The 20356-nt window shown below is 41.2% G+C and overlaps 1 protein-coding gene across 1 annotated transcript in view; it reads right to left on the bottom strand.

Moving 5' to 3' along the window:
* The window catches only part of RANBP17 (RAN binding protein 17), a 220837-nt gene that overhangs the window by 20716 nt on the left and 179765 nt on the right, over positions 1-20356 (bottom strand). Inside the window, exons 24-26 of the mRNA XM_014550316.1 lie at positions 13356-13570; positions 11166-11304; positions 5182-5348 (exon numbers count right to left, since the gene is read on the bottom strand). Coding sequence (XP_014405802.1) covers positions 5182-5348; positions 11166-11304; positions 13356-13570 — 521 coding nt within the window. The remainder of the gene's footprint in view (positions 1-5181; positions 5349-11165; positions 11305-13355; positions 13571-20356) is intronic.

The raw sequence follows: 20356 nt of genomic DNA, 5'->3' as shown, positions 1-20356 counted from the left end.
TGCTTAAGTGTTTCCCACTGTGTGAGTCTTGCTAAGGTTCTATAGGCCAAAATCTCAACATCAGTTAAATATGCGGCTGCACTTTCCCCTACTTACTGTTATGGAATGGAATCTTAAGTATGAAAGATGTCTTGTATAGTATGTCAAAATGTTGAGCAATATCGTTTCAATCTAAACACAGAAATGAAAAAAGAGCAGATGATTTCCCTTTTGCTGTAATTCACTTTGGGATGTATGTCATAAAGAGCACTATACAAAAGCAATTTTCATTGATTGACTGACTGATTGAGGAAAGGGTGAATGTTCTTTCAGTTTATGTCCCTACTGAAGTATGATTCTTATAGCTCCTGACAGCTCTTCACAATTTGTAGTTAAATGCCAGGTTAGTGCAAAAAGAGAGGTTGGGGGAGGGCGGGAGGGAGAGATTATAATTACAACATTTTTGGGTTTTTGGTACTTGAGCCAAATAGTTAAATAGATGTGGGTAAGATAAATTCAAAACTAAATGTTCTAACTCCCCCATTCAACGTATTTAGAGTTTAGAGAATATAATTGCTAAAAAGACCTTGTTAATACCAGGTAAGTCAATCGCAGAAGCTAATCAGTAACACTGCTGCTCACACAGTCCTTGTTCTACTTCCGTGGAAGGCATTGCTTTTTAGGTGCGATTAGTTTAAAGAGAAATTCTAACTTAGAGAAGCTTTCAGCCTCAGTGTTCTATTCTGATTATCTGGAAAGGAATTAGTCACGTCTTTGAAGTGCCCCTATAATTCTAGAAAACTCACTCCCTCATTTACCAACTTGGGCAAATCTTCCACTTTGTGAGATAACTAAATAAATGCTGACCTATTGGTTATGGATGGAAACACTTAACGTGACTAGTGATAAAATGGAAACAATTTCACAGAGAAGTTTGATCTTAGCAGATCAGTGCCTACTCACTGTTCCATTGGCCTGTTCTTAAAATTTTGGTTTATCTTTCTAATGACATAAAAACACATAGGGGATTTTTTCTTTTTAAAAAAAATATTTTTATTGATTTCAGAGTAGAAGGGAGAGGGAGAGAGATAGAAACACCAATGATGAGAGAGAATCATTGATCAGCTGCCTCCTGCACATCCCCTACAGGGGATCAAGCCTGCAACCCAGCATGTGCCCTTGACAGGAATCGAACCTGGGACCCTTCCGTCCACAGGCTGACCTTCTATCCACTTAGCCAAACCAGCTAGGGCAAGGGATTTTTTTCTTAATATGTATAAACTGGGTTTTTCTCAATTGTTAAGACAAAACAATGCTGGTTAGACAATAATTCTTACTTGAAATAGAGCCACTTAATTATAATGCATCTTCAAATGGACTACATTTAATGCTTGCAAAGTTAGATTTGTTTGCAAAATATGATAGATGGCTTATTTGGAAAATGTTTTTAAAAACATTGAAGATCTAAAGCCACATAGCAGGTCAAAATAAACACATTTAAGGTGAGAGGCACTTAAAATGTCATTCCCAGGCTGCTGCACACAAATGGAAGGCCTATTAAGATGCTAGAAAACCCTTTAAGTGGGTTCCTGCTTCATTTGCTCTGGAAGCTTCAGGAGATAACTTTTGCAATTTGGAACTGACACTCCTCATGCAATTATGCTTCCAGCAATATAGATCCAGGTTGGGGGGAAAAACAACTCGAACTAGTAAATAATTGCAGTATCATTGCATCAGTTTAAAGAGCTGACAAACCCTCTCTAAACTCCAAGCACAATTAGTCATTAGGGTCTAGTTTTTCAGCACTGTTAAGCAATTTGTAACCCATTCCTTTTAATAGGGTTAGGCATTACTTAACGGACACAGATGCCTTGAAAACTGAAACCTCCAGTTATGAAGCAGCAACCTTGTTCATTACCTCCTGTGATAGGCAAATCATCTATAAAATCAGCATTTAATGGGCAACCAATGAATAATCAATGGCTCACTTTTCATCTGAGTGTGAAAATGAGAATAATCTAATACAAAGTCCCTCTGGTAAGAGGCTGAACCTTGGGTTCTGCTGCTCTTCAGGGCTGATTTATAAAGTCTTGGGAAGATGATGTAAACAGATGATCAATGGGACCCACCCTTGCTCATAATAACCCCCAACTGGCCCACTCCCTCTTTTCCAAGTCCATCCCTTCAGGCTATGTACTCTGTCCAGCTAATTCTTCCCACTCCTCCTGCCTGCTGCTTTTACTCTGGCCATCCGTTCAGTCCAGCCGACTCAGAAGTAATTTTATACGCAGCAGAGAGCGGGTGGAATTGATTTTTCACTCAGTGCTCAGTTCCCATCTGAATAATTATCAATTTTACTGCCTCATAAAGGGAAGAGTCAAAATTTCAAATCAATTCAAAAGAGCTTTTGAGATGACAGAAACTGTGCATAGAATAGAGGTCAAAGTTGTCAGTGACCTAAGGAGATGATGTCAGATAGTACTATGCCCAATAGTTGACATCAGAGGCACTCAAGATGATATAACCTAGTGCTAATGCAAATCATATTTATGCTGACTACCAGATACCAGTCATTAATATTTAAAATGCTATCTGAAAGCCTACATTCCAAATAAATAGAATGTATTCCACTGTTAATAAAGATATATCACTACTTAGTCATACACTATAAAGTAAAGGATTACCAAGTATTATTAACACACAGAAATTACTTAAACCAACAAATGCATGGTAATTCTGAGTAAAGACAAACTTGATTGTCTCTGCACAACTATGTTACTTGCTCTTCACTTTTGGACAGTACTTGTCTAGGGCCACAGCCTATTGATTTTTGCGAAAATTTTCCACTTAAAAGTTACTGCCAAAGCTTATGGGACAATATTGTGACCATGGCTGAGTGCTGGCAGGAGGGATTTGGTGGTGCACTTGTTGCCTGCCATGGTGGGGTGGAGGCTGGGTCTGATCCCTGGCCAATCCATGGGTATTTATTTTCTCCACTGGCTACAGGTTCTAAGTCTGTGGTTTTCAATCTACTCCTTGCGAAACACCTGAGGGCTATGACACACTCCCAATAAATAATATCAGAGGCTTCTGCAGTTGGGTCGGTAGGGTGCGGGGAGGAGAGGTACACCCAACTCTTGATAGAATGTGTATTTGGAAAAGGCAGTCTAGGTGAATCTGCAATCTTATCCCCACCAACTAGTCCCTTGAGGACCAAAGGTATAAGCGGCGAGGACTTGGGCTTTTGAGACAAACAGACCTCAGTTCACATTCCACTTTCCAGTTAATCTCTGAGCCTCAATGTATTCATCTGTAAAATGGGGATGATGATATCCACATTTCAGGGTTGTTGTGGGAGTCTAAAAGAGAAGACTCCTCTAAAAGTCCTCTTCTCCTATGTCACTCTGTCATCACTATAATAATCAAATTCTCACAGAATTGGTTAGTTACCTGTCTCTCTGTCCTGCCTGACAGGAACCTTTTTAAGGAGTGAAATTACGTTGTATGAGTCTTTTTTAAAAAATCCTCACCCGAGGACATTTTTCCATTGGTTTTTAGAGAGAGTGGAAGGGAGGTGGAGAGACAGAGAGAGAGAAACATCGATGTGAGAGGACACATCGACTGGTTGCCTCCAACATATGCCCTGACCAGGCCAGGAATTGAGCCCGCAACTGAGGTACGTGCCCTTGACCAGAATTGACCCTGAGAGCTGTCAGTCCGAGGGCCGACCCTCTATCCACTGAGTCAAACTACCAGCCAGGGCTTATGAGTCTTAATCGCTCTTGTACCTTGTACATAGAAAGTCCTCAACAAATGTGAGTTATCTTCTACTATTTACTGTATCACCAACATGTAATAATTCCAGGGTCATACCAAATAGTTATAGGCCTAGAGCACTTCACTTAGTTACACACAATCTTACTTACACCCCTCCCCACCAGGAAAATAACTGGTTAACTGAGACATCACCACAAATAAAAGTTCACATAATTTCATTTAAATATTGGCAAAAATTAACAGCCAGGAAGAAAATCTCTTCTATGGCTGTTGTCGCATCCTATTTCATCAAGAGTGACATTTTCTATTGATTGCAGGAAACGTCTTTGCTAGTTAATGACCATGTTAAAGCATTTATATTTGCAAACCAGACTATAATGGAGATAATTTGGCAAAATAAAACAACTAGAAGCATTATAAAGATATCATTTGCCAAATCTAGTGAAACTGGAAAATATCATAGTGATACAAAAATGTCATTTTTTGGAAATATTTCCAGCATGTATATTTCTTTTTATCCATGCTGCTACTGTGATTTGCAGAAGTGAGTTTTTAAAAACAATATTAAACTTGGACCTAACACACATTAGCCCATCAGAAAATACATTTGACAATAAAAAAATTGTGGCTTTATTACTTATTATTAAACTAGAGGCCCAGTGCATGGATTTGTGCACTGGTGGGGTCCCTTGGCCTGGCCTGTGGGGATCGGGCTGAAACCGGCTGACATCCCCCAAGGGGTCCCAAATTGCGAGAGGGCACAGGCCAGGCTGGGGGCCCCCACCGGTGCACAATTGGGGCTGGGGAAGGACTGCGGGAGGGCTTTAGGGCGTGTCCGGCCCCATCTCGCCTAGTCGATCTGCAGCAAGCTAACCTACTGGTTGGAGCATCTGCCCCCTGGTGGTCAGTGCATGTCATAGCGACCAGCCGGATGGTTGGACACTTAGCATATTAGGCTTTTATTATATAGGATTTATTATATAGGATGCTCCTGGGAATGTGACCTATCTGAACTTTGATTTCTCATCCTAAAATGGGAAAAATACCAACCATGACACAATGAATGGCAATTTTCCAGGGACTGACTGGGAGCCCAGGTAATGGTAGCTTCCCAAAGTATTCACAGGGCAAAGTTATGATGACATTACTCGAGGCTCTAGGAAGAAATCAGAGGTTGACCATTTCTAGCTCTGGCTTTTCCCCTCCCAGGCCTTTGGAAGAACGAGCCTTTTTTTGAATGCTGGCCTCACTGAGGTGAGACTGGGTAGTCCTAAAGCTGGTGCAATACCCTACCTTCAGGGAAAATACTCCTAGGGAATAACTGGTAAGGAATCTCGGCATGACCAGGTGTTCTCAGAGATAGTTAGGGACCAGGCTGGCTTTTGGGAAACTGATTCTTAAGCCAGGTGACCAACCCCCAGTTACCTGCTGCAGGACATCTGGGTTCTGCTGCATGAAAAGTAACAGCCTCTGGCCGGCCTGGGTGGCCTCTCTGCAGCGGAGTGGCTTCTTGCCCTCTTTTGCTATGTGCTTGAAGAGGTAGGTGACGATGTAGTCTAAACTGGTACAGCAGCTGGAGGAGACAACTGTATCTGTACGAATAACAACGAGAATTCATTCGCATTACTGAAGCGTTTGTTTCATCTGATTTATTACAATGCCTCCGTTAAAGAATCACCTTCTAGTTTCAAAGCATTTTTATCAAACTGTAAATTCCCGAGGGCAGGGCGTGGCCTTGCTCATTCTTTAAACCCATTGTCCACTGTGGGACGTGGCAGAGACACGTGAGGAAGTGCACGAGTCCTGGGTAGAACTGGACAGAATTTCCCACTGGTGATCTTCAAGAGCCTCTGTTCAATTCAGTGACTTTAATAAATATCTACCTGGTGCAAAGTGCTCTGCTTCGGGGGAAACACCCTGATGCCAAAGAGGTTGTGTCTAGTACCTAAGTCACTGTAACAGCATGCTGTGTGAAATGAGTGCCACCCCACTGGGAGGGCTGTGAGGGAGACATCACTGGATGGGCATCAAGGGGAGTGTGGGTAAGGAGGTAGCTCCTGAGAATGGCTTGGCAAAGTTATTATAGTTAGACACGAGGAAGGGCATTTTTCCCATCGAGAGATTAACACAAGGTACATATGTGGTAGAAAGGTATGGATTTTGGAGCCAGACAGCTCTGGTTTCAAATCCCATATTTTTCAAATACTTGTTGTATTGTTACTTTGAAAGAGGCACTTAACCTTTCTCATCATTTGTAAGATGTACTGCGGAGCTGAATGAGAAGAAAATAACTAGTTTCATAACAACAGCTGGTATTTTTGAGACTTACTGTGTTAGTTACACGAATTATTATTGTTAATCCTCACACCAGCATTATAATAGTTGCTATTATTATCTCCATTTACAGGGGAGGACACTGAGGGAATAAGTGACTTGTCCAGTGACACAGAGCTACACAACTGTGGAGCCATGATAGGAAAACAGACAAGGAGGAACTCTGGATCTATACTCTTAACCACTAAAATTAAGTAGATATTAAGCAAAATTGGATATTAAAGAAGCATATATGTAAGCATCAGCACCTTCTGAAATCACAAAGGGGACTCAGGCTGCTCTCAAGGTGAAAGGGGAGGGTGTGTTGAGAGAACAGGGCTTTCAGTCTGAGTGAAAGAACGTGGAGGGGAGTCAGAGAGAGAAGGTTGACAAAGTAGGTTGGGGTCTTCCTTGAGGACATCCAATATGGGCTGAGACATTTACATTTAATCTGAAAGACAACAGAGGTGTTATATTTATAATTATTAATTTTAAAAATATATTTTTATTGATTTCGGAGAGGAAGGGAGAGGGAGAGAGAGATTGAAATATCAATGAGATAGAATCATTGACCGGCTGCCTCCTGCACACCCCTCTCTGGGGATCAAGCAACAGAGTTGCTATTGAAGTTTGTTTTTTTAAGCAAGAAAGTGACAAGATAGAACAACCATTTATTGAGTATCCTTTGTACACCAAAATGATCGTTTCATGAACTTCTAAAAACCACTTTGTATATAGTAGGTGTTGTTACTTGTATTTTTCAAATGAGGAAAATAAAGCCCGAAGGTTAAGTAGACTAGCCAAATTCATGGTTTTGATTCAGAGTGTGACACTGTCCTGCTGTTTGTGGCTAATGCTAACATATGGACATGATCTTGGGGAGTTTATGATTCATGACAGGAACAGCCAGAGGAACCAGTGAAAACACTATGGCACTCAGAAAACGGCAACGTGGTGGACTCCAAAGAGTTGACTGGGAAAGTAGGGCTAGAAGCAGCAGATTATCAACTTCCTACGGCAATAGTTTCTTACCCCTTTTGTTCATCTCCGAGGTTCTGATACACGCGTGAGCCTATCATAGATCTGAGGTGAAATATTAGCTGAATTCACTGAAGGATGGGTACGCAAAACTAATCTGAGAAAGTTTTTCAAAGGTCTTGAGATGTGTTTAGTAATAAAACCTACAGTTGATACAACACTGCCATTTAAAAGCTCTTTCACATATACTGTTTTAGAAAGAAATGGCATAGTAAATAGGGAGAGGGTAGGTTGGGGGCAAGTTTATTTTTTATTGTTGACATTATTACAGATGACCCCCATTTGCTCCCAACCTTTGTCCACCTCCACCCAGCCCTGCCACCCCTCCTCTGGCCTTCACCACTCTGTTGTCTGTTGTCTACGGACTATGCTTATATGTTCTTTGGCTACTTTCTTCTTTTACCCAGTTCTCCCCCCTTCCCCTCTGACCTCTGTAAGTCTGTTCCATGTATCCATGTATTGGGGCCAAGTTTTGAAAAACAAACGTATGCATTTAAGATCGAGGATAATGCTGGTAGCTGATGCAGGATCACAGGGGTTGAATGAAAGTCTAAAAGATGGGCATTGACAATAGATTTGGGAACCTGTGGAGCTATAGGCTTTTTAAGAAAGAAGCTCCCCCCCCTCCCAAAGCTATGGCATTTGATTGATTGATTGATAATTAATTAACTGTTTATCTCTCCCCACTAACTGGGTTACTTTGCAGAAAAGGGAGTTTGGTTTCATAACCCTGAGCAGTAGTATAATGTAGCGGAAAACATCTAGGCCCAACAGTCAAGCACAGACTTGTTGAGTCTGGTTGTTTTTTTCTTTTCCTTTACATTTCTGCCTTTGAAGTCCTAACCATGAAAGTAAATGGGTTAAATAACGTAACATCTACAAAAGGAAGCAAGCAGGAAATAGATATGGTTCCCTCACCAGTGGAGAGCAATATGCTATCACTCATACAAAAATTAGAAAAACTTCACATAGATTTGGTGACCACATGCCATGCAGGTTGCATTAAAAGGCTCCAATCTACTGAGTCAGCTATGAGAAAGCCAGGTAAACACTTTAGACACAAAGGTTGGAGCATACATCCCTGCGATAAAAGCAAGCTGATTTATGGGTGGGACTCAGAAAGGATAAATGTTATTTCAGGGTAGACTGAAAAGTGTGGAAGGATCGGGGCGCATTTGATCAAAAACAGAATGAACAGTGCTGAGGACTATGTATTATTATCAGTTTTCTTTATTTACAGCTCAAGCTACTGCGTGAGGCTCAAATAATGAAACTCTCTTGACATGAAAGAAGTCATGAGTTTTCATATTTTGTTCTAGTTCTTGGTGTTTAGAATCTATTAAGGATTCATCAATAATTTAGACAATTTTGGGTATAATTGTAAGCCTACCAGGCACTGTGTCTTCTGTTGCCACTTGTTTGGCACTGAGAACAACCCAGTGCTCCTTTTCTCCTGCAACCGGTCTCCACAGGAAACTTTCGCATGCGTCATTAATAGCCCTCCTGCTCCCTAGGACCCATCGCAGAAAGCTGTGCAGAAAAGTCAACTGTGTAGGAAAGAGCTGCTTAACTGAGAGTCAGAAGAAAGATAATAGGACTGAGCTGAAATTTGGCTTTGACTCAAAATTTCTCACCATAGCAGAAGGGTGTATGAAGGTCTTGGAAAAATATGGAGTGAAAGGTAATTTCAGAATAAAAGGCCTATTTGAGTGGTTTTGGAAAACAGGTAGGTCTAGATTTCAATCTCTATTTTCTAGATGTTTGACTTTACAGAGCTTCAATTTGCACCTCTGCAAAATGTGCTTAATACCACCTACTTATGCAAGGTGATGTGAGGAAGTGATGAGATAAAGTGCCCTAGCATAGTGCATGACACATATCTTCCTTCTCACTTATTTGTTTTCCTGGCTATTTCAATCCCTAAAACACCAAGCCTGTCATTGCAGGTAGCTAATCCACAGCTTTCTTCTCTTTAGCTTGTTTTTGGTGGGGGAAACATGTACAAGGTCTCTAAGTCTCTAAATTATTTCCTGAATATTTCACTCCCATATTACACTCATACATACAATTTAGTCTATCCAATTCAAGAATGTGGTAAAAAATAATAACACATTCTGATTAATATTCAGCATTTGGCTCTGGCGGTTTCCAGTCAGTTCACCTTTTCACCTGCCCTCACCTTCCCTTGCTCCGCCTTTGCGCCCTCCTTTACTTCTTGGAGTGCACCCCTATCCACGCCACTTCTAAAGAAGCCACACTTAATCATTCTCTATTCATTATCCCATTTAAAATCTTGGTTTAGCTCGTATCATGACTTGACATTCTCATATGTGTGTTTATTGTTTATCTCTCCCGGTCAGAAGATAAGCTTCCTCTGAGCAGGGACCTTATCTGTCTCATTCCCTTCGGTATTACTAAGGTCTTAGAATGTACCTGGTACATAGTTTTGTGCACAATTGATTTTGAGTGAATGAATGAGTTGAGAGCAGCTTTTTGTAAGCCCTGTGCTTGGTCTCTGTATAGAAGAGTACGGGGATGGTGGTGCTGGTGATGGTAGATGGGTGATTAAAAGGATAGAAACTATAATTACTTTTCTTATTCACCTTTACCTTTCCCCACATTATATCTAGCCCAGGTTAAAAATGCTAATGAATGATGATTAACTAAAATTTTTTAACATCATGCTAAGCAAGTCACTACTCTATCACTGATTCAACTTTCTGTACCTCCCTTTCACTTTCTCCACTGAAGCTATAGAAGTGAAACCTACTAATAACCCAAACAATACCTATAAATGTCTCTTTGCAAATTTATTATTGTTGGAAAAGGAGAAAGACAAGTGGTTACTTTCAACATCTAAATAGGTCTCTTTCTTAAAGACACAGAGCACAATTCACCTGCCAGTTATCCAATGGTTACAATGCCATTTTGCAACAATATTGAAGATAAAATCACGAATACAAGGAAAACCATTTTTACCAGGCATCTAGCCACCGAAACTGTGACTTTTACCAGGTACATCTAGCAGGGTGGCAGATGAAAAGAATGAGTGAGTTTTAGTTAGAAAGACTCCTCGATCAGGTACTTATTAGTTGTATGATCTTAGGCAAACTGTTTCACCTCTCTGAGCCACAGTTTACCATCCATGTAATGAAAATAATCTTACCTGATTAATTCACTCAATAAATACTTATTGAGTACTTATTAGTGCTAGGCACTGGGAAAGTCTGATCAAGACGGTTCCTCTCCTTCAAAAGCTTGCAATCAAGTAGGAAATAAGGACAAACAGTGCAATTAGAGTATCTAACCTAGTTGATCAGTAGACGGTTCTGAGAAGGAAATGAAAACACCTATGGCAGCACGAGGCACAGAGTAGGCGTCCATGGTCATATATTTAATAAGTGGCAGCACTGGAACTTAATTCCAAGTTCAGTGTTCTCTCCATAATGTCACTTTGTCAAGACTCACTTGAGACCCTTGTTAAAATGCAGATTCCAGGCCTAAGACCACATTTGGAGAACACAGTCACCTGCAACTAATTAAAAATCTTCAAGTATTACTATGATGTGAGATAAAAGAATGTCAAGCCAAACTGTAATAATAAAAGACAAGACGTCAGTTTCTGTCCATGAAGGATTAACTGCTATGAGAATTTTCCCTTCTGCCATAAACAACTAGAAAACAGAACAAAATATATGAAACAACATTTTGCAATTACTGCACAACAAGCAGTACAGGACTGTGAAACCAGAGAGGAGGAAACAAATGAGGTAATACCTACACAAGTGCTCAAGCTCGCTCCCAAAGCAGTTTCCAGGCTACAGGCGAGGAAGGGGGAAGCCAAATAAGTCAACGCATCTCACTGAGTTGAAGAGAAACAGCTGGAATTTGGGGAGGACGAGGCAGCTAGGACTTGTGGGTCAGAGTATCAGAGTTACAGTCTTTCAGTTTGTGCACACAATCTTTCCCCCTTTTCCAATGATCACCTGAATGAGCGCATACATTAAGAGACCACATACAGTTTTTTCTCTAGAAACAATGTTCTCCATGCTACTTACCAAGAGTAGTGAGCCCCTCTGAGATAGATGTGAGAACATACAGGAGCACAGGAGGTTCCAAGTTGGTGATGAAGCTCATGTGGTCCTGGGTGAGACATTCCAGGAGTGGGTAATAAGACTGGCTCAGTTTCCGATATTGCTACAACACACAGATACTGAATGTCAAGCCTCAGAGAAGCAAATACGTGTTACAGTCCAGTGGAAATTGCCATCTATAATATTGGAAATGGTAAACTTACTTAAACAAAATAAATACAAAATAAATATATGAAACAAATGACATAATGATTCTCAATTCAGCATTTAAAGGGTTCTAATAGGAATCTCTTGATGTCCAGAAATCCTAACTTGGAGCTCCAGCGTAGTATGTCATGTCAACTTTATCTTACATGACTAACACTTAAATGCAAGTAAAATCTCTACAGTATGGAATTTAGCAGGCTGGATTATTTTTTTGGGACTAGAACATTCTAACACTGAATATTGCCTAACAATGGCTTGGCAACCTTTTTTCTCTTTCACACACAAAAAATTCCCATTATAATAGGATTTGGCATTACAGTCTTCTTTATTTACACACTGTCAACCCATCTAACTAAATCATAATTTGGTAAATGGCTTAATAGATACCATACACTACAGGTAAGAGATAAGCACATGAGAAAGATACCTGGAAAAGCTGAAATAAAACTCAAACCAGTATCAAAAAAGTACACTCAAAAGAGAAGTAAACTGGAGCAGTATTTCTTAAAGTGAGATTACAACCATGTCAGAAGAACTTCATGGGTGCTTGTTAAAAATGCAGTTTTCTGATCCTCACTCCAGACTCACTAAGTGAAAAGTTCTGGAAAGAGGTTCCAAAATGGACATTTTAAATATATACACTAAGGGAGCCCAAGGCACCCTTAAATTGGAGAAAGACTGAGTTAGAAGTTTGCTTGTCTATTAGAAAAAGATCAGAGCCTTGGCTGGTGTGGTTCAGGGGTTAGAGTGTTAGCTTTTGCACCGAAGGGTCACAGGTTCAATTCCTGGTCAAGGGCATGTACCTGGGTTCGATCCCTGCCCCAGTTGGGGAGCATGGGGGAGCCAACCAATCAATGTGCCTCTCTCACATAGATGTTTCTCTCTCATTGTTCTCCCTCTCCCTTCCACTCTCTCTAAAATATCAATGGGAAAAATATCCTTGAATGAGAATTAGCAACAACAACAACAAAAAAAAAAAGGAAGGAAGGAAGGAAGAAAGGAAGAAAAAGAAAGAAAGAAAGAGAGACCAGAATGTCAAGGAGCATTTCTCACACAGGCTGACTGATGAAGACCCCCCAGATCTTATCACCTTGGGTTGGGAGCAGGTGGAAAAGCCTAAACGAAGCCTGAGCAAGAACTTGGCTGTGCTATGAAGCAACTACTGTAATCACACTGGGCGTGTATTAGCTTTTATTTAACCAGGCAGAAATGTTTTTAAAAAGTCTGATAATGACAGAGCTCAGTGGCGGAGCCTTGAATTTGAATCTCCAACAAGCACCTAGGTGATTTTGATGGGCCTCAGGGTTTGAAAACCACTGACATAAATCATAGAAACTAGATGGCGGAGTAGAAAAGGGACCTAGAGATCACTTTGTTAAATTCACTCGTTTTAAAGGTGAGGAAATGAAAGCCTGGAGAAATAGAGAAGGTGATTGATTCGCGGTGAGTGACCAGTGAGTGGCAGGGTTGAGACTACACTAGGCTGTGCAGCTTCCAGGTCAGCTCTCTGTCCACCACCCAGACTATTAGTGGACACGCAGGCCGAACAGCAGGGGAAGCAGACAGGAGAAGGGAACGGGAAGGACCCGCAGCCAACCCTGCACTTTCTCCTGCAGAAACAGAGACCTTTGCTGAATTATAAGTATAGTTGTAAGCAATTAGTTGAAATTGCTAATTACATTTTCTCTAGGTGCAGAACCTGGAGCACTCTGGACGACTAATTTGTCAGAAGGTGGGAGCTGCAGTTTTCAAAATTGCACATTTAATTATACCAATAGAGCCACCATAGTTGTTCAAAGTCTGTAAGCTAAATCAAGATGCTGTCCTAAAATGTAAAACGTCCTGGTGCTGTGCTAACTCCCGGGGCTTCATTATCACAATTCTGAGCCTATAGGGGTGTTACTTCATGTTTCACACAAAAGACTCCCAGGATGCGTGGTTGCTTACTAGCAAGTCACTGTGGGACACCGACAGCAGCATTTTGACAAAGGCCTGGAGTACATTGTCAAAATGGTCGTCCCCATACAACTTGAAGACGCCAAAGCTGACATAATTTCCACACAAGGCAGATTTGAGAGCCGAATAGCAGATGGAGATGCCCTTGAGTTTCATTGGATAAATCTGATCTTTTGAGAGGCTCCCGAGGGACAGGATCTGATTACCTGTTTTAGGGTAAAAGCAGAAAGAGAAAGTGATATAAGTAGATACAATTCAAAGCAGTTACGAGGCAGGCTATTTCACATTTTTGTTTTACTGCTTATGCTCACTTCCTACCGTTGTTTCAAGAATTACACCATTCATGTAATGAAAATATAAACATAAGGCAGTTTACCTGGGAAGCACAAATGGCCCAAAGAAAATCAATCAAGGATATTAGGAAATATTTTCTATTTTTAACTGGATGTATACAAAGATACATAAAAATTCATTGAGTTGTACTCAAGATTAGTTCACTTTATGACTTTAATACATGCTATCCATTCTTCAATAAGTTGTTAAAAAAGTAGGAGTAAATGTAAATAACCAACAAAGTCAAGAGAAAAAGATAACCTAGACTGAGATATAAATTACTCTAAATTCTGGGGTGAATTTTCAACCCTTTATATGAACTTGATCTTGAGTTACTTCACCTTTAGGACCCTCACAGGTTTGGTATATGAATTAAATGAAATGAGACACATAAGAAGTTCATGGCACAGCACACAATAAATGTTCCTTCCTTTTTCTCTTTAGATCCTTTTGCAGAAGATCTCAAGAGATGACTGCTTTAAAGACTGTACTTAAATTCTAGGTTCACCATCAAAAGACAAAGAAATGTTTATACAATCACCTTAAAATTTTTACAACCAACAATTTGTTTCTGAAATGTTTGCCAGTAAGGTATATTACTAGGCAAAACCCAAGAATGCTTTTTCAAAAAATATAAAGTTGTACATGTTTCTTAGCTCTGCCTTTTCCTGTTCAAGTAAGTACTGCTTCTAAAATGGAAACTGAATGCAATTTACAAAATTTAGAGGTACACTGCTGTGATTTTATACTGTGTCAACTTGGCTAAATAAGAATTAACTTTCCCAGAATCCATTTCCTGTATGGTTGTAGGCTAGAATTAGGCAAAACAGAAATTTGTGTGAGATTTGGAAGGTTGAGGTGAAGTAGCCATCATAATTTTCTTAAGGCCGTTGTGATCAGAAATGGTGAGAATAAGATGTAGAAATACCACTGGTTTCAGTTTGTCCCTGCTCTTTCCTGCTGTGTCTAGAGCTACCAGCCCTGCTGACCAAGGATCCCAAGCTCACTGTCAAGTTCTTGGCAGCAAACTTGCAAAGCGACAGCTATGCAGAGGCAACAGTCTCTCATTGAGGTCCATGCCACTACACCAGCCCCCTCACCCCACCTCCTTTCACGTCCACTCCAGCAGCTGGGTGTGGGAAGCTTCTAGATTTTCCTGCCAGCTCCAACTTGTCCATCCAAGTCATTGTTTCAGGAGGACTGATCAGTGATTTTTCTCCTGAACTTCCAACTCTCCCCACTATTTCCCCATCTTTTCCCAAGACTGTACAAGGTCTAATAATTCCTAAAACAAATTTCCTATTCCATAAGTGTCACAGTGCTTGCTTTCCCTGTTTGAATCCTGACCTATATGTTTATTATGGTAACCACATGTGGACTAAGAGGTTAAGCATAAAACCACCCTTGGCTGGCCTTACTGAAACATTTCCATATGCAGGTTTTCTTCTGTGCAACCTCAGAAGCCCATGCAGCTTTGCTTATCATTTATACACATGAATGACAAAATCATTGTCCGGAGTGCCGAAGCATACCTTGGAATTTACTCCATATCAACTTCTACACCCTCTCTCATGATCTTATCCTAACTCGCCTACAGATAGTGATTTCCACACAGATCCAATGTAATATGACAGCATTAACTTAACAGTTCCTGTGTGTGAGGTGCTGGGAAAAACAAATGAATGAAATAAAATCTCTGCTCTGATGGAGTTCAGTCTGGTGCAGGAAACAGAGCTGTAAATAAATAATTGCATGCAAGGTGACACACGCACAGAGATGTGTCAAGATGTATGGGAAGAGAAGAAACGACTCTGCTTGGGCAGGAGAGCAGTGGGAAAGGACATCATAGAACAGGTTACTTCTCAAGGATCGATGGTTTCCCAGGTGAACTTGGAGGGAGAGGAGTGGATTCCAGGCAGATGAAATGCACAGGTGTGGAGGGCTAAGAACCAGGGCAGTGCCGGACAGGACAGCTGTCAACCACTGCTTTTCTACCTTTGCTTCAAATTCAATATAAACCAAGGTGGGCCTTTCCCCTCCCGCCTTTCCCAGGAAAGAAAAGCACTGTTACATGTGATGGGAAGAGCCAGAGTAACTAGGAGTGGAAGTGGTTTATGCATTTTGGGTCATCTTTGGGGATCTTTTTATGCTAATGTCCTTCTGAGGGAAGTAAAGGTGCTAAATTCTTCAGCACAAGATGGAATAGGCAGACCAAGATCTCTGATGGGGGGAAAATGAATGGCTAACTTATCAGCAAGAAGGATTAATTATTTAGAACCACAACGTTTACCTTCATGTGAAAGTTGCAATTTGGCACGCATGTCTCTTGGACTGTTTCAGACACATCTGTGTTAATTAAAACAGTGAATAGTATACCATCATGACCGTGCAAACGTAGAATGAGTAATACTTTTGAAATAGGAAACACTTATCTCATTGTGCTCAAGTGCCTCGGGGGCATTTCATGGTGGCTATAAAAGACTATGGATACAAATGAGCAAACAAACAAAAACTCATAGACACAGACAGCAGTATGGTGGTTACCAGAGGGAAAGAGGGGTGCGGGAGTAGCAAAAGGTAAAGGGGGTCAAACATATGGTGCCTCTGGGTAGTAAATACACAATGCAATATGCAGATATATTATAAAACTGAACACTTACTAGTAAAATCTATATAATTTTATTAACCAATGTCACCACAATAAATTTAATTAAAAAAAAAAAGACTATGGAAGAGAAGGCGTGGCTAAGTTGTCATTTATTGACTCTAATTCAGCTTTATTCAACAATGCTTACTGAAATCGGAGGCCCTGCCCTCAAGTAGCTTAGTCTAGCAGTTACACTCACAATACTGTAAACAAACGTGACAGGGCTGCGGTTTGGTTCTGATGTTCCACTATAGGTGTGACAACCCTGCTTGCCTTCCCTGCTCCATCCGGTGCCTGGAAAATCCCATCTCCTTCCTTCTCAGCACGCCCCTCTTGAGAGAAAGGCCTGTTACACTGACAGGCAGTTGGAGACGGAGGCATTGCCAGCCTGGCAGCCACTGCAGCCAGCCAACAGTTGCCACGTTGGTACTATCGGAGTGGCACAAAGGAAAATCTGCAACCTTTTCCCACTGACTACATCTGCCGTAACTGGGGGCAGGGAAGGAGGTGCCGGTTCATCTCTGACATTAGACCTGGGTACAATGGCTGTGGAGGCCAGATGCTGGGACTTGGGGGAAGAACACTGAGCACTGAACGGTTAACCTGGCCAAAGGCCATAGTGGGGGAATGGAGGCCCAATGCCAGGAACTGCCATTCTTACTCTTGGACATGCTGCACAGTAGAAAAGATCTACCAATAAGGGGAATGAACTGGGAAATAAGCACGAGGATGCCTGATATAGATAACTCGGCTTCTTAAAATATTTTCCTCAGTATTAGTGTATATGAATGTTTGGGTTCCTCTTTTGTAACCTCTACTCTCTGTCCTTCTGGGGAAGCTTCTTTTGTTTGTTTGGTTTTTTGGTTAGCTTCCAGCACTCAGAAGTACTCTTCTAGACAACTCTCAAGATCTAGATTCAGAGAGGGATGTATATATAAAGATGTGAAATCTCTTCGGCTTATCTAAGATCTACTTTCAGATCTATTTTTTTAAAAATATTTTTTTATTGATTTCAGAGAGAGGAAGGGAGAGAGAAATAGAAAGATCAATGATGAGACAGAATCATTGATTGGCTGCCTCCTGCAAGCCCCCTATTGGGGATTCAGCCTGCAACCCCAGCATGTGCCCTGACCAGGAATTGAACCCGTGACTTACTGGTGCATAGTTCGACCCTCAACCACTGAGCCACACCAGCCGAGCTATTTTTATTTACATGGTTTCCTCTGACACGCCCCTCCCTTGAGTGACTGACACCCTGAAGTTCTTTCCTTCTTCCCCACACTGACAGAGGAACAACTCCCTCCATAGGCCTCTGCTGGAGAACTGGAGAACAAGAGAACATTCCAACTGAAGATAATTAAGTTCATAAACATGCAGTGATGACCCGGTGGGCTTCTGAGTCATTCTGACCTAGGCTTTGAATCCTACATCTTCTCTTACTACCTGGGTGTCTGGGCAGATTATTATCCTCTGTAAGTCAGTTTCTTCAACTATAAGATGAGAATAACAACAGTCCCTATAACTCACAAGGCTCTTATGTATGTGGAGTAAAGGAGACAGTGTATGTAAAGTGCTTACCCCAGTGCTCAGTAAAAGTCAACTACAACAGCACACAGCACCAGGGGTCATTTCTCTCTCCAAGCTAATAGCCGTAAGTTCACACCTGGGGAGCCATGGCCTGGAAAGGAGGAGGAGGTGAAGCTGGGTGTGTGTGGTGTGCAATAATGTCACTTCCTTCTAGTACATAATTCAAAGGAAGGTCACAACTTTATCTTTGATCACCTTCCCTTTGTTCCTTCAATGGAGAAATGGCTCCAGGGGTCTATGCCCCACATTCTACCAGTTCTTGGTGCCTTAACAGAATACTTAGGGGGCAAAAAGGTACAAGGGATACGATACTATAGCAGTATGCTATACCAGAAAGAACTAACAGTATGAACAATGCTATTTCCTGGCTTATAAAGCAATCCATTAAATTGATTTATCTTTTCTTTTTCCCTTTTAATCTCTAAAATTTTAAAGTGAATTTGATGTTTAGCTGACAGCTCTCCAGGTTGTCTTCATTCATCATCAGAACAGCTATGGGGAGAGAACCGTAAGCTTGTCCTTACTTCAGGTCACTCCTCCCACTGTCTCTCTGCAAACCAGCCATGGCCCCTGGACCTACATAGTTTGGGATAGAATTGAAGCTGTAGAGACTGGAGAGGAATATATTTCCCTTTAAGATTGAAAAAGGTTAAAACGATGTAGTGCGGATAAGATTGTGGGAAGACTAAGAAAACTGTAGGAAATGTATATTAGTACAACCAGTCTAGAAGGCAATTTAGTAATATTTATTAAAAAGATAAAAATGTGTAAATCCACCTTCTGTGCACTCTTCAATATATTGGTGTTCCCTCAGCCTGGAATGCTCTTCCCATAGATATCCCTACATAGAAACTCCCTCATTTACTACATGTCTTTGATCAAGTGTCATCTTCTCAATGAGGCCTACCTCCGTCACTTAATATAGCCACATGCTTCCCAATCCCTGGTACTCCCAATGCCCCTTATCCTGACGTGCTGCTTCTTCTTTTTTAAAGCACGTATTACTTGCTAACATCCTAAGTAATTTCTTTTCCAGTTCAAAGAGTCTGCAACAGCACCTGCTGCTCTCAATATACATTTATTGAATGAGTGGAGCTAAAAAAGCTGAATGTACACAGTTGCTTACTGAAACATGGTGCATGAGAGTAAAAAATGACATGTTTATCAAATATCACATTTCTCAAAAACAGAGTAATTAAATTATAGGAGGACCATGAAATGGAGTACTTTGCAGTTATTTAAAAACACATGGTAGACAAACTATACTATAAGCCTCTACTAATCAAAATAGCATGGAACTGGCATAAAAACAGACATATAGACCAACAGAAAAGAATAGAGAGCCCAAAAATAAACCTATACTTTTATGGTCAATTAATATTTGACAAAGGAAGCAAAAATATACAATAGGGTAAAGATAGTCTATCAATAAATGGTGTTGGGAAAATTGGGACACATATGTGCAAAAACAAAAACAAAACAAACACCAAAAAAACAAAAAAACCCAAAACAAAAAAACTAGACCACCTTCTTACACCATACACAAGAATAAACACAAAATGGATTAGAGACATACTATTAGACTTGAAACCATAAAAATCCTAGAAGAAAGCATAGGCAGTAAAATCTTGGATATTTCTCGCAGCAATGTTTTTTTCTGATGTATCTTCTCAGGCAAGGGAAAGAAAAGAAAAAATAAGCAAATGGGACTGTATCAAACTAAAAAGTTTTGCACAGCAAAGAAAACCATCAACAAAATGAGAGAGAGAACCAAGATGGCGGCATAGGTAAACACCGGAGTTTGCTGCCTCGAACAACCACTTCAAAAATACAACTAAAAGATGGAAAGGACATCATCCAGAACCACAGGAAGGCTGGCTGAGTGGAAATTCTACAACTAAAGGAAAGAGAAAAGCATACCGAGACTCAGAGGAGGCGCAGTGTGGAAGTAAAATACTAAGGTGCGGAGTGCATGCAGAGCGGGCTGGCGGCTGAGGGCGCGGTTGTCGTTTTCAATCGGGAGGGAGTCTCAGGCTCTGAGCTCCAGTTCCGGGCGAGTCTCTAGGGACCCAGACTCATACGGGAGAAGCGGGACTGTCTGGCATCGGTCAGAACCCGAGGGCAGCTTTCTCTCCAAGGGGCTTGCAGCGATTACCGGGATACTGAGAAGCAGAGCCTCTGAGGGCAGGACTGAGAGCAGCCATAACTGCTTGCCCCGCCCTGTTGATCCAGTGGGACCTGCCCCGCCCAAGCCCTGCAGGGAGGCTTTTGCTGGATAGCCGCAGGCAAAGGCTAGATTAGCACCTCCCTAGAGATCCAGGAGCCAGGAAGCCCAGAGGTCAGAGTGGGACCATCCAGTTTGCAGCTCCGTGGAAACATAAAGGACACACTCAGGGGGCAGACTCAGTGAGCACCAAAGCCCCAT

The sequence above is a fragment of the Myotis brandtii genome, unplaced genomic scaffold (genome assembly GCF_000412655.1).
Source record: "Myotis brandtii unplaced genomic scaffold, ASM41265v1 scaffold6, whole genome shotgun sequence".
Lineage (NCBI taxonomy): Eukaryota > Metazoa > Chordata > Mammalia > Chiroptera > Vespertilionidae > Myotis > Myotis brandtii.
Note: the sequence above shows the minus strand (reverse complement) of the source record. Positions and strands in the feature narration are given on the sequence as shown.